This window comes from Oncorhynchus clarkii, chromosome 2 (genome assembly GCF_045791955.1).
Source record: "Oncorhynchus clarkii lewisi isolate Uvic-CL-2024 chromosome 2, UVic_Ocla_1.0, whole genome shotgun sequence".
Taxonomy (NCBI): Eukaryota; Metazoa; Chordata; class Actinopteri; order Salmoniformes; family Salmonidae; genus Oncorhynchus; species Oncorhynchus clarkii.
In genome coordinates, this window is record NC_092148.1 from 91,671,979 (window position 1) to 91,686,655 (window position 14,677).

At 46.8% G+C, this 14,677-nt stretch overlaps 2 protein-coding genes across 2 annotated transcripts in view; both read left to right on the plus strand.

Moving 5' to 3' along the window:
* LOC139376214 (potassium/sodium hyperpolarization-activated cyclic nucleotide-gated channel 3-like) overlaps positions 1-6,110 on the plus strand; it is a 46,458-nt gene extending 40,348 nt beyond the window's left edge. Inside the window, exons 6-9 of the mRNA XM_071118524.1 lie at positions 517-757; positions 2,656-2,820; positions 4,120-5,115; positions 5,413-6,110. Coding sequence (XP_070974625.1) covers positions 517-757; positions 2,656-2,820; positions 4,120-5,115; positions 5,413-6,110 — 2,100 coding nt within the window. The remainder of the gene's footprint in view (positions 1-516; positions 758-2,655; positions 2,821-4,119; positions 5,116-5,412) is intronic.
* LOC139376285 (uncharacterized) overlaps positions 1-14,677 on the plus strand; it is a 1,125,987-nt gene that overhangs the window by 231,241 nt on the left and 880,069 nt on the right. The gene's annotated exons all lie outside the window — the stretch shown is intronic.

Below are 14,677 nucleotides of genomic sequence, written 5' to 3' on the forward strand. Positions count from 1 at the left end.
ATCAGGGACCATTAGGCTCTGGTCAAAAAGTAGTGCACTACGTAGGGAGTCATTTTGGACAGGGTTTATGTTTGCTGCAAATAAGGGACATAGTGTATTTTACCTTTATTTAACTAGGCAAGTCAGTTAAGAACAAATTCTTATTTTCAATGACGGCCTAGGAACAGTGGGTTAACTGCCTTGTTCAGGGGGCAGAACGACAGATTTGTACTTTGTCAGCTCGGGGGATTCAATCTAGCAACCTTTACGGTTACTGGCCCAACGCTCTAACCACTAGGCTACCTGCCTACAAAATGTTTATCATGATACCACTTGTGTAAACAATGATTGAATTGTATAATGTAGATCTGACAACCTATACATATGATATATACCAATAGATCTCTTGTTCATACGTCTCTTAGAAGTGTCAAAATGTTTATCACGATACCACCTTGCTAGTGTCCTGAATCTTATTCTCTTTACGGAACAAATAAAATATAGTTTTCTTCTATTTCATGATTTCTGTCTTTGCAGGAGATCGTCAACTTCAACTGTCGTAAGCTGGTGGCTTCGATGCCTCTGTTCGCCAACGCCGACCCCAACTTTGTGACGTCAATGCTGACCAAGCTGCGTTTTGAGGCGTTCCAGCCCATGGATAGCGTGGTTATGGAAGGGACCGTCGGCAGAAAGATGTACTTCATCCAACACGGGGTGGTCTGCGTCATCGCCAAGGGCAACAAAGAGACCAAGCTGTCTGACGGGTCCTACTTTGGAGGTAGGAAAGATGTCACAGAGCCTCTGTTACAATATCCACACACACCGGCCAAACCCGGACGACTCTAGGCCAATTGTGCGCCGCCCTATGGGCCTCCCAATCACGGCCGGGTTGTGATACAGCCTGGAATCGAACCAGGGTCTGAAAACACAATAAAACATGATAAAAACACAAGAAAACACAATAGAACAGCAAAAAATATAGAAAAGTTTGAATGTGGACGGTGTCAATACCTGCCCTTGGGGGACCCCACATCGTGTCAATACCCGCCCCTGGGGGACCCCACATCGTGTCAATACCCGCCCCTGGGGGACTCCACATCGTGTCAATACCCGACCCTGGGGGACCCCACATCGTGTCAATACCCGCCCCTGGGGGACCCCACATCGTGTCAATACCCGACCCTGGGGGACCCCACATCGTGTCAATACCCGACCCTGGGGGACCCCACATCGTGTCAATACCCGCCCCTGGGGGACCCCACATCGTTCCGGGATATTCGTTTGATTTATTTATGGAATTTATTTGACAGAGACATTTGCCATTAATCAATATTTCAGTGTTCACTTAATATCAATGTTAATGTACCAGCGTTAGCCAAATAGGCAGATTTAGCTACATTTGGACCATAGTCCCTGGAGATAGAATGTTGTCGAAACGGAACCCCGGGTGACCTCACATGGGTGCTGGAGGTTCCGGGGGAGATTCCCAGGGATGTTCTTCTCCAGACATAATCCATTGATTCATTAGATGAATTTATATGACTCTGTGTTACAAACAAGACAATAATTTATACCAATCATCTCACAAGGGCTTTGGATTTAGTTGAGCTTTGTGGCGGAGTTGTTTCCACTGTGTCTATTAAACTGTAACATGAGGATATGATCCATTCAACGTGAAGATTAAACCTGAAATGTGTGTTATGTCTGTGTTGAACAGGAATTCATGAGAAGCAAAAGATTTGAGAAATCGAATAAATAAATAGATTAAAAAAACTAAATAGAACTAAAGGAGGCCAGAAAGAGAGAGAGAGACACAGACAGGCAGGCAGGCAGGCAGGCAGGCAGACAGACAGGGTCACGTACAGACAGACAGACAGGGTCACGTACAGACAGACAGACAGACAGACAGACAGACAGACAGACAGACAGGGAGGGAGACAGGGAGGGAGACAGACAGACAGACAGACAGACAGACAGACAGACAGGGAGGGAGACAGACAGGGAGGGAGACAGACAGGGAGGGAGACAGACAGACAGACAGACAGGGTCACGTACAGACAGACAGACAGACAGGGAGGGAGGGAGACAGGGAGGGAGACAGACAGACAGACAGACAGCTTCCCTTGATAATACTCCTACATTGTTTTTATTTTGCTGATTTGACGATAGAAGGACCAGACGAGGTCACGTACAGACAGACAGGGAGGGAGACAGACAGACAGACAGACAGACAGACGGAGCTTGGGTTGTTTTTATTTTGCTGATCTGACGATAGAAGGACCAGACGAGGTCAGAACATTAAGTCCTCCATCGGCTGAATTAATCCAGAAAACACTGCTCTTGTTTTGTGTGTTTTATCGACTCATATTGATGATATGATCATTTATTCTGACTCCCTGTCCTCTGGTGGGTAACAGTACAGTAAATGGAACCCAACACAAACAGCTCTGTTTCATAATGAGAATATCAGACGTTTTGTAACCGTTTATTTTGTAAATTAAATATTCATATTGTATAATGTGTTTTACATAGAAATAGGACATGACAGTGCCTCCTCTCCTCAAAAAATATAATTCTCTGAAATAGGTTTAATATTTCATGCTACATGTGCGGACAAAACAAAAGCCAAGTGGTCGGTTGACATCTAGGACTGAATCATTCTTCTTTTCCGTGCAGAGATCTGCCTGCTGACTCGAGGCAGAAGAACGGCCAGTGTTCGCGCTGAGACCTACTGCCGGCTGTACTCTCTGTCTGTGGACAACTTTAACCAGGTCCTGGAGGAGTACCCCATGATGAGACGGGCCTTCGAGACCGTGGCTCTGGACCGGCTGGACCGCATAGGTGACAACTTTACAGAGGGCCATCAACCTAGGATTGGTTTCCCAAAGCCTTCGTAGCTGCAGTAGTATGATATTCCTCTCAAGAACCTCTCAACAACCTCTTAACAACCTAACACAATTTGTAAAAATTAGGCATATTGCTGTTCTACCAAAGTGTGACTGTGCCGGTCACTGTGCCACTCACTGTGCCACTCACTGTGCCCGTCACTGTGCCAGTCACTGTGCCAGTCACTGTGCCCGTCACTGTGCCACTCACTGTGCCGGTCCTAGAGCAGCTCTACTGCACTATAGGTTATCTCTGTACTGTTCTTAATGCATTTTAATTATAACCTGGAAGGATTTTAACTGGCTGAATATGTCAAAAGAAAGTGTGAGAATTAAATTCATGCAAGCCGATGGGGATCTCTTATGTCAGCACATTTGACTGTTTTAATTTCAGAAGGGGAGAGATATCTCGTTGCCCTGAGGTGAAAGCATTGTGTAAAAAAGGCCCTCATTTAGCTGTGGTTTAATGGATGACAGGCAGGGTTTGATAAGCCCTACTATGGTGTGCAGAACCAAGGCCTCTCTCTAATTCTCGTTCTCTCTAATTCTGGTTCTCTCTAATTCTCGTTCTCTCTAATTCTCGTTCTCTCTCATTCTGTTTCTCTCCAATTATGTTTCTCTACAATTCTGTTTCTCTCTCATTCTGTTTCTCTCTCATTCTGTTTCTCTCTCATTCTGTTTCTCTCTCATTCTGTTTCGCTACAATTCTGTTTCTCTCTAATTCTGGTTCTCGCTCATTCTGTTTCTCTCTAATTCTGTTTCGCTACAATTCTGTTTCTCTCTCATTCTGTTTCTCTCTCATTCTGTTTCTCTCTCATTCTGTTTCTCTCTCATTCTGTTTCTCTCTCATTCTGTTTCTCTCTAATTCTGGTTCTCTCCAATTCTGTTTCTCTCCAATTCTGGTTCTCTCTAATTCTGGTACTCTCTAATTCTGGTTCTCCAATTCTGTTTCTCTCCAATTCTGGTTTACTCTAATTCTGGTTCTCTCTAATTCTGTTTCTCTCCAATTCTGGTTCTCTCTCATTCTGGTTCTCTCTCATTCTGGTTCCCTCTAATTCTGGTTCTCTCTAATTCTGGTTCTCTCCAATTCTGTTTCTCTCCAATTCTGGTTCTCTCTAATTCTGGTTCTCTCTCATTCTGGTTCACTCTAATTCTGGTTCTCTCTAATGTTGAATCAAATATGACAGCCACACCCAAAGATGACTGCAACAGATACACATGCTAATCATTCTCTCTTTGACTTTCTTCTCTACAGGAAAGAGGAACTCTGTGCTCCAACACAAAGTCACCCAGAACTCAGGAGCTGTGAACCTCCTGGAGAACGCGATCATCCAGAGGATCGTACAACAAGACCGGGACATGGCCATCCAGAGCAACATCTCTCTCCTGTCCCTGGATGCCGACGCCCCATCTCCCACCTCCACCCCGGGGGTCATCTGGGCTCCCTTGGTCCAGGGCCCCCTCCAGACCGCTGCAGCCACCACCTCACTGGCTCTGGCCTTCTCCCACTCCCATCTCCACGCCCAGCTCCCTCCGATCCTCTTTCACCGTCCGCTCTCTGTCTCCGAGTCATTCAAGGATCCCAGAGGCCACCGTCTGCAGAGGGGCATGTTTGTGGGCGTGTCCAGTGGCTCCGGGGCTACGCCTCCGGATAGTTCTGTGATGTTCCGTTCTGGAGTGGACACTCCGATATTATCCTCGCTCCGGGCGCAGCATTTAGTCTCCGCAGCCTCCTCCATGTATCCTCTGTCACCTCTGACCTCCATGTACCAGCCCACCTCCTCCATCACCTCCACCGACTCCCAGGCTCAGCCCAGCAGAGCCTCTCCCTTCCCCCTGGGCCAGGCCTCCATCCGGGAGTATCCACCCTCCTCCTCCACCTCCACCTGCATGGCGCAGCTCCAGCACCACCACCCATACGGCCCACCAGGGACCCACCAGCAGGAGGCATCAGGGAGGCCCACCATGGGCACGCCGAGATATCCAGCCCACTCAGCCCCCTCTGGTTCCACCCTAAGCCCTCTCATCTGTAGCCCTGTCAGCCCCATCCTGAGCCAGCTACAGAACTCTCACACTACCAGCGCTCAGCAGCAGCAGCACGTCAAGATGGGACCTGGTCATCAGGAGAGAGCAGGCCACCTCCTCCTCCCCCACTGTCCCTACACGACCACAAGCCCTAGCAACCCCACCCAGCACCACAGCTCCAGTGGGTTTCTATCTATATCTATCCCAGAACAGGCCAGCGTTGGAGGTGTTGGAGGTGTTGGAGGCGTTGTAGGTGTTGGAGGCGTTGTAGGTGTTGGAGGCGTTGGAGGTGTTGGAGGTGTTGGAGGCGTTGTAGGTGTTGGAGGCGTTGGAGGTGTTGGAGGTGTTGGAGGCGTTGTAGGTGTTGGAGGCGTTGGAGGTGTTGGAGGTGTTGGAGGCGTTGTAGGTGTTGGAGGCGTTGGAGGTGTTGGAGGTGTTGGAGGCGTTGTAGGTGTTGGAGGCGTTGGAGGCGTTGGAGGTGTTGGAGGTGTTGGAGGCGTTGTAGGTGTTGGAGGCGTTGGAGGTGTTGGAGTCCCATCCTCCCTGGTGCATCACAGTCTGGCAGGCCTCCACTGCGGCCTCCACCCCAGTCTCCTCCCACAGGTTCTCCCAGAGCACTCTGCTCATTCTTCCCACTTTGCCCTGGCCTCGCTGGCCCAGTACGGGTCAGGGGATGGCTCCCCGGCCTGTACCCCACCGGTAACACACAGCCCCACCATCCAGAGCCCGCTGACAGGCAGGACGGTGCTTCAGCTCCACAGCCAGCTCCACAGCCAGCTCCACAGCCAACCCTCCAGCGCCAATGGCTCTCACAGCTCCCTCACCCCACAGACATCATGCCCTCCCCAGGTAGATGGGAGAGGGCAGAGGGCAGAGTCTCTGGTGGATCTCTTCACGCAGGATGTCAGGACTATCTCCACTGTTTCCACCTCGGGCTCACACACCTATCTACCCCAGGAAGGGGCTCTCTCCATACCGCCTCTCTCCATATCTTCAGGGGGGGAACTTGGTTCCTCCCTTCCCATGGTGGATGGCAGCAGTAATAAATGGTACAGCCCCACCCCAGGGCACGCCACTCCTCTGAGTCACTACACTCCCATGGGATCGGAACCTCCAACTGCCGTGAGCCAAGAAGCACCGAACTCTTCGCATCCCAACCGCAGTCGTCCTGTTACATCCGGGGCAGAGTACACAGTCTCCAATCTCCCTTCCAACTTGTGAGGTTTAAAAACACCCTCCTGCGATGCTTGAACTATGGGGAAATTGTCTTCCTTATTGGCATTGTGTTTTTAATTGCTAGTGTAGATTTTGTATCATTTAAGGCAGTTGTGAAGGATATATATATATATATACATATCTATATAGCAGGAAAAAGACTTAGGAGAAAGATGTATTTTTTTTTATTTTTTTTTTATTTTACCTTTATTTAACCAGGCAAGTCAGTTAAGAACAAATTCTTATTTTCAATGACGGCCTGGGAACAGTGGGTTAACTGCCTGTTCAGGGGCAGAACGACAGATTTGTACCTTGTCAGCTCGGGGGTTTGAACTCGCAACCTTCCGGTTACTAGTCCAACGCTCTAACCACTAGGCTACCCTGCCGTCCCTCTGTTTATGCAGAGTGAATGAACAGAGTGAGTTCCCAGCGGGCGAAACCAGTTCTGGTTGTAAACAATTGGTAATGATGTCATTTCAGCCATCTTTGCCCACTGGGTTAAGTATTTTTCTACAGTACAATGCTACTGTACTAACAAACTGCTACTGTACTATGTTGAATGTGGAGGTACTGTACCAATGTGGATTGCTGGATAATATTAAACCGCGAGAAAATATATTGACCAATTTCCGATCACATAAAATATATATTCTAGCCTATATCCTCACGTTGTAATTATTGTTGTGTTAAAGTATTTGTTAAACATGCATATTTATCTAACCTTTGACCCTTATAGAGATTATAACAACAAAACATATTGACCTTTTTGAATAATATGATATTTTCTCAGTGTATTGTGGTTCCCTTTTTCACTTCCTGTTGTGGAAGTGTGGAGAACGTGAGGCCACCCAAAGTAGAGGACTATGACTGAACTGCACTTTGGTCAATTTCAGAAATTAACTGAAAAAAATGTAGATGGTATGTCTACCAATATCTTGTTTCAGCCATATTGGATGGATCCTTGTGTATGTGTTCTAAGAATATATGTCTACATTCTGTATACATTTTTAACTAGATATCTAAACATAATAATATCTCATCAAAAGACATGAATATATGTTTTTGACAAGTGACTGTGGATTTTAAAGTAAACCGTTTGGAAATTAATCATTGGGGTTTGGATGAAAGAAATACAGTAAGCATTGTGAGAATACAGTAATCATTGTCAGAATACACTAAGCCTAGTGAGAATACAGTAATACTTGAGAATACAGTGAGGAAAAAAGTTGCATTTAGAAAATAAGTAATTCAGCTTTGGCCATTGTCTGTCTGTCATATTTCCTGAAAGGTAACTCCTCTGCCAACACTACACTACACTACACTACACTACACTACACACACACACACACACACACACACACACACACACACACACACACACACACACACACACACACACACACACACACACACACACACACACACACACGCACACAATTGAACAACTTCTGCCATTGTAGTCTGAACATCAGCCACTGAATGGTGACCTTGTTTCCTACTGAATGATGACCTTGTTTCCTACTGAATGATGACCTTGTTTCCCACTGAATGATGACCTTGTTTCCTACTGAATGATGACCTTGTTTCCTACTGAATGGTGACCTTGTTTCCTACTGAATGATGACCTTGTTTCCCACTGAATGATGACCTTGTTTCCCACTGAATGATGACCTTGTTTCCTACTGAATGATGACCTTGTTTCCTACTGAATGATGACCTTGTTTCCCCTATGGGACGATAAAGATACAGAGGTTTTACAGAGGTACATGTGAGGTCTGTGTGTGGACTGGTTGGACTCGACACAGTAATCTTTGTGTTTGTGTGGCTATACAGACAGTACAGTCAGAGGAACAGTCTCTTTGTCCATAACAACAGTGGACAGATGGGCAACAGAGACGTTCGCTCGACTTAAACACGAGTTAAACAGGAGACAGAGGTGTGTTCATCAGGCACCAAACAGAAGAGAACAGACTGAAACAGGGAGGGACTATCTGGACTTGTCCAATAAGAAAGGCTCATTTTTGTTTTCTGTTGCAAAAATGTTTTAGTTTTTTTTAATGTTCCATTGTGTGGCCTAATGAACAAGACTCAGGTTTGGATACACAAGGGGCTCTATTGAGTCTGTTTCGCTGGTAGAAATGTAATGTTCATTTTCAGATTGCGCCGATATATGCAGCGTTTACCTTGAATGCAGTCTCAGCTAATTCGGGAACATGGCCTCTAAAATTCAATCACAGCTGTAACGCTGAATTTAAAATGAATAAAAAAAATAACGGATTGAATAGAGCCCAAGGTCTGTGAATGGTGTCACCACTGAACAGTTTAATGTCTGAGAGACAACGATGATGTTTATATTGCACCAAATCAAAAGGGTCAGAAGTTGTTACTTTGAGAACAAAGATAATAAACTCCTGGGTGTCATTTTTCTGTATATTTTCCTTTTGTTTTTCGTTGTTTTATGATTTAAGATTATCTAGTCATTATTATTATCTTATACAAGGTTTACTATCCCCTTGTCCAGTTATAGAAATTATTGTTCTGGTCGCCTTGACGACGTTCTCTAAATCACGTTGTCCACAGACATAGGAATTGAATTGATCATGATTGATCAATGACTAACTCTTATTCTGAAAAGGTTACTTTTATTCTGAAAAGGTCAACAAACCAAAGGCCTCTAGATTTCACCCAGTATCTCCATATCTGTATATCCTGCTATTTGTGTATATAATAACGTGTTTATGTTTGACTATTTTATTTATCTGACCTCTGACCCTGTTATCTGATCTCTGACTTGGGCAAATATTAAACTGATCGCAAGGTCATGCCCTTGAGAATCCAATCCAAACGCCTCAGTTGCCTGGTTACTGGGGGTCCCTGGGAGCCTGAGCTGGCAGGTGAGGGCAGGTGTACACACACAGTCCTGTAGTGACTCTCTGTCTGACCCTATAGGCAGGATATAAATCACATCAGTCACTACTCAGTCACTCCTCAGTCACTGGGCCTGCTACTTCCATTACTATTCCTCACATTCCTCTCCTCCGTCCTACCCCTCTCCACTCCTCTCCTCTGTCCTACCCCTCTCCACCATCCTACCCCTCTCCACTCCTCTCCTCTGTCCTACCCCTCTCCACTCCTCTCCTCTGTCCTACCCCTCTCCACTCCTCTCCTCTGTCCTACCCCTCTCCACTCCTCTCCTCCGTCCTACCCCTCGCCACTCCTCTCCTCTCCTCCGTCCTACCCCTCTCCACACCTCTCCTCTGTCCTACTCCTCTCCACACCTCTCCTCCGTCCTACCCCTCTCCAGGCCTCTCCTCTCCTCTGTCCTACCCCTCTCCACTCCTCTACTCCGTCCTACCCCACTCCACTCCTCTCTGTCCTACCCCTCTCCACTCCTCTGCTCCTACCCCTCTCCACTTCTCTATCCTACCCCTTTCCACTCCTCTCCTCTCGTCCGCCCTAACACTCTCCACTCCTCTCCTCCGTCCTACCCCTCTCCACTCCTCTCCTCCGTCCTACCCCTCTCCACTCCTCTCCTCTATCCTACCCCTCTCTACTCCTCTCCTCCGTCCTACCCCTCTTCACTCCTCTCCTCTATCCTACCCCTCTCTACTCCTCTCCTCCGTCCTACCCCTCTCCACTCCAATCCTCTATCCTACCCCTCTCTACTCCTCTCCTCCGTCCTACCCCTCTCCACTCCAATCCTCTATCCTACCCCTCTCTACTCCTCTCCTCCGTCCTACCCCTCTCTACTCCTCTCCTCCGTCCTACCCCTCTCCACTCCTCTCCTCTATCCTACCCCTCTCCACTCCTCTCCCCCCGTCCTACCCCTCTCCACTACAACAGAGGCTGTAGATTTGGAATGAATATCAGATCAGCTCTCAGCCTAGTTAGTAAAGCTACAATCTGGAATTCATTATATTATATTCCAACGTAGACGATTCCCTTCCTGATCCCAGATTGTACCTTTAAGATGGACGTGTTAATGTGTTACTGTGTGTTTTATTTCATAAATATGTATTTTATTTGGTTTTATGTTTCCATGACGACCAATGATAAACACAAAATAATATATATATATTTCTTGAATACTGTTGAATTGGATGCAATAATAAAATCCCATTTCTGGTGAACGACTGGCATCTGTCTATGATGTTGTGATTCCCGGTATAAATATGAGCAGTGGGTAGGTACGGCGTGAGATTTGAACATCTGTTGAAATTCCATTAGAAAAGTCACAGAGCTTTAATCCGGATTATAATTCTGTTTTTAACTGCCCCGCGACATCTAGTGTTGACATGTCAAATAGACAGGATTATATTATTTCGTTTTTATTTCAGGACATTCTTTCTGTCATCGAATATACAGAAAAGGATCTGACATTGTGTATGATAAAAAATATATATTTTTTAAATTGATTTCATACTGTAGTTATTCACACCTGTCCAACGAAGCCACTGCTTTGGTAATTGTCTGATTACTGCTACCATTCTGCCTGTAATGCAGCTGTCAGACCAGTTTAGTACATACCATATGACTATCAAGGTCATGTATCCGTGTCACGCTAATATACACACTTGCTAATGGTATTTTTCTCTGTGGTTTTGATGGATAAACTAAATGCCTTCAGTTAGATGGTTTTTAACGCCACTCTGGGATTTTTTTTTACAAAGAACCACTAGATGGTGTGAGACTTCTCTAAAAGACGTTAGATTGTTGTTATTGCATATGAAAGACAGGAAGTAAAAGATTGGACATTTATTCAGGCAATATTGAGTAGAATATACAGTGCCTTGCGAAAGTATTCGGCCACCTTGAACTTTGCGACCTTTTGCCACATTTCAGGCTTTAAACATAAAGATATAAAACTGTATGTTTTTGTGAAGAATCAACAACAAGTGGGACACAATCATGAAGTGGAACGACATTTATTGGATATTTCAAACTTTTTTAACAAATCAAAAACTGAAAAATTGGGCGTGCAAAATTATTCAGCCCCCTTAAGTTAATACTTTGTAGCGCCACCTTTTGCTGCGATTACAGCTGTAAGTCGCTTGGGGTATGTCTCTATCAGTTTTGCACATCGAGAGACTGACATTTTTTCCCATTCCTCCTTGCAAAACAGCTCGAGCTCAGTGAGGTTGGATGGAGAGCATTTGTGAACAGCAGTTTTCAGTTCTTTCCACAGATTCTCGATTGGATTCAGGTCTGGACTTTGACTTGGCCATTCTAACACCTGGATATGTTTATTTTTGAACCATTCCATTGTAGATTTTGCTTTATGTTTTGGATCATTGTCTTGTTGGAAGACAAATCTCCGTCCCAGTCTTAGGTCTTTTGCAGACTCCATCAGGTTTTCTTCCAGAATGGTCCTGTATTTGGCTCCATCCATCTTCCCATCAATTTTAACCATCTTCCCTGTCCCTGCTGAAGGAAAGCAGGCCCAAACCATGATGCTGCCACCACCATGTTTGACAGTGGGGATGGGGTGTTCAGGGTGATGAGCTGTGTTGCTTTTACGCCAAACATAACGTTTTGCATTGTTGCCAAATGTGCAAAACTGATAGAGACATACCCCAAGCGACTTACAGCTGTAATCGCAGCAAAAGGTGGCGCTACAACGTATTAACTTAAGGGGGCTGAATAATTTTGCACGCCCAATTTTTCAGTTTTTGATTTGTTAAAAAAGTTTGAAATATTCAATAAATGTCGTTCCACTTCATGATTGTGTCCCACTTGTTGTTGATTCTTCACAAAAAAAATATAGTTTTATATCTTTATGTTTGAAGCCTGAAATGTGGCAAAAGGTCGCAAAGTTCAAGGGGGCCGAATACTTTCGCAAGGCACTGTATACTTATGCTTGCGCTACATTTTGTACAACGTGACTTCGCTCTGGTCCAGGGCGTGACCATGACTACACATGGCTGAAATGACCTGGTATACTTGTCCCAGTGGGTATATGCGGTTATATGCCATATATTCCTGTTATTTTAGTGGCCTATACTCACTTCTTAATCCCCAGGATGCGTATCAAAGTAGTGGAGGTGTACGCTGTATCATTTCATAAGGCTTTCAAGCCTCTCAAGGAGGTCGACCATTTTCTCGAAGTTGGACCTTTAGGAACGCCTATCATCTGGTTCAGATACGGGAAGGAGACGAACGGTTGACAGCCTTTAACCCGACTAGCGGGCACTATGAGTACCTGGTTATGCCATTCGGACTGATCAACGCTCCCGCAGTGTTCCAGACCCTGGTCAACGATGTGGTCCGTACCTGCTGTTTTTAACTCTCTAGAGACAACAGGAGCTGTAGAGATACTCTGAATGATTGGCTATGAAAAGACAACTGACATTTACTCCTGAGGTGCTGACCTGTTGCACCCTCGACAACCACTGTGATTATTATTATTTGACCCTGCTGGTCATCTATGAACATTTGAACATCTTGGCCATGTTCTGTTATAATGGCACAGCCAGAAGAGGACTGGCGGAGAGCCTGGTTCCTTCCTAGGTTTTGGCCTTTCTAGTTTTTCCTAGCCACCGTGCTTCTACACCTGCATTGCTTGCTGTTTGGGGTTTTAGCCTGGGTTTCTGTACAGCACTTTGTGACATCGGCTGATGTAAGAAGGGCTTTATAACTAAAATGTTATTTTATTTTCCCGTTCGGTTCATGAACACGTCCGACTAGTCCTTCAGCGTCTCCCGGAGAACTAGTTGTTTGTTAAAGCTGTGAAACGTTAGTTCTATTGCTCCACTATCTATATTATGGGTTACGTCATCGCTGCAGGGCACATTCAGATGGATCCTAACAGGGTGAGAGCGGTGGAGGATTGTCCCGAACCCACATCCAGAGTGCAGCTTCAACGTTTCCTGGGATTTGCTCATTTCTATTGCCGCTTCCTCCGGGGCTACAGCACCCTGGCTTCCCCCTCTCTGCACTCACCTCACCCAAGGTTCTGGTCCCCAGCTGCTGACCGTGCATTTTCGAATCTCAAGCATTCGATTCACTACAGCCGCCACCTGAATCTATCCAGACCCGTCCCATCAGTTCGCGGTAGAGATCGGCGTCTCAGACACTGGACAGGGTTGCCGTCCTGTCCCAGCGTTCTGCCCGGGACTAAAAGCTGCATCCCTGCGCTTTCCTGCCCATCGTCTTAATCCCGCTGAGAGGAACTACGACGTGAGAAATCGGGAACTTCTTGCTGTCAAGATGGCGTTGGAAGATTGGAGACACTAGCTAGAAGGGGCAGAACATCCATTCTTAGGGTGGACCGACCATAAGAACCTGTAATATCTCCGCACCGCCAAGCACCTTAACTCAAGGCAGGCTTTTTGGGCTCTTGTTATATTCTAATTTTTTTATTTGACCATTTCCCACCACCCTGGGTCCAATAATGTGAAGCCTGATGCCCTCTCTCGCTTGTATAGCTCCGCAGCTACACCGTCTGATCCAGAGACCATCCTCCCTATCTCCTGTCTGCCAGCTACACCGTCTGATCCAGAGACCATCCTCCCTACCTCCTGTCTGGCAGCTACACCGTCTGATCCAGAGACCATCCTCCCTACCTCCTGTCTGGCAGCTACACTCGTCTGGGGTACCGAGAGCCTGGGCCGCAAGGCGCAGCGTTCCCAGCCAGACCCAGCTAACCGTTTGTTTGTCCCAGATTCTGCCCGGTCCCTGTTCCTGGAATGGGCTCATTCCTCTAACCTTACCTGCCATCCCGGCTCCTGACGGACCCTGACTTTCCTCAGACAACGGTTTTGGTGTCCCAGCATGGTTCCTGATGTCTCCATGTTCATCGCCGTTCTGCACTGTGTGTGTGCAGAATAAGACTCCGCGGCAAGCTGGGGCAGGCCTCCTCACCGCCCCTGGTCCCATATATCCCTGGACTTTGTCACTGGCTTCCCTCCATCAGGTGGTGGATAGGTTCTCCAAAGCCTCCCATTTCATTCCCCTTTCCAAGTTACCCTCAGCTAAGGAGACGGACCAGCTCATGGTGCAGCACGTCTTTCCGGATCCATGGACTTCCGGTCGACATGGTCTCCGATCGTGGTCCTCAGTTCTCGTCCCGATTCTGGAAGGCGTTCTGCACCCTCATTGGGTCACCGGCCAGCCTGTCCTCCGGGTTTCCGCCCCAATCTAAACGGCCAGTCGGAGCTAGCCAATCAGGACCTGGAGACAACTCATTGGCTCACCTTGTCTGTGTATGAATGGCACCACCCAGAAGTCCTTTGAAGAAGTGGCCTGGTGTTGCTGTTTGCTTCCGTTCGCCTTTTATCGTGTTGTCTTGGTTAAAGGTGGAATACGTCCGCAACACCCTGCCCTGCTTGGCAAAACACCCTTCCCTGCTCGGCCACTGGTCTCTCGCCCTTCGAGTGTTCCTTGGGTTACCAGCCTCCGCTCTTCCCTGAGCAAGAGGAAGAAGTCAGCATACCCTCGGCCCAGATGTTCATCCCCAGCTGTCATCGTACCTGGAAGAAGAAGAAGCCCGGTACGCTCCTCTTAAGACCACCTCTAGGTATCGACGACAAGCGGCTTGTCTCCACCCTCCACTAGGTGTCTCCTATTATTCCCCA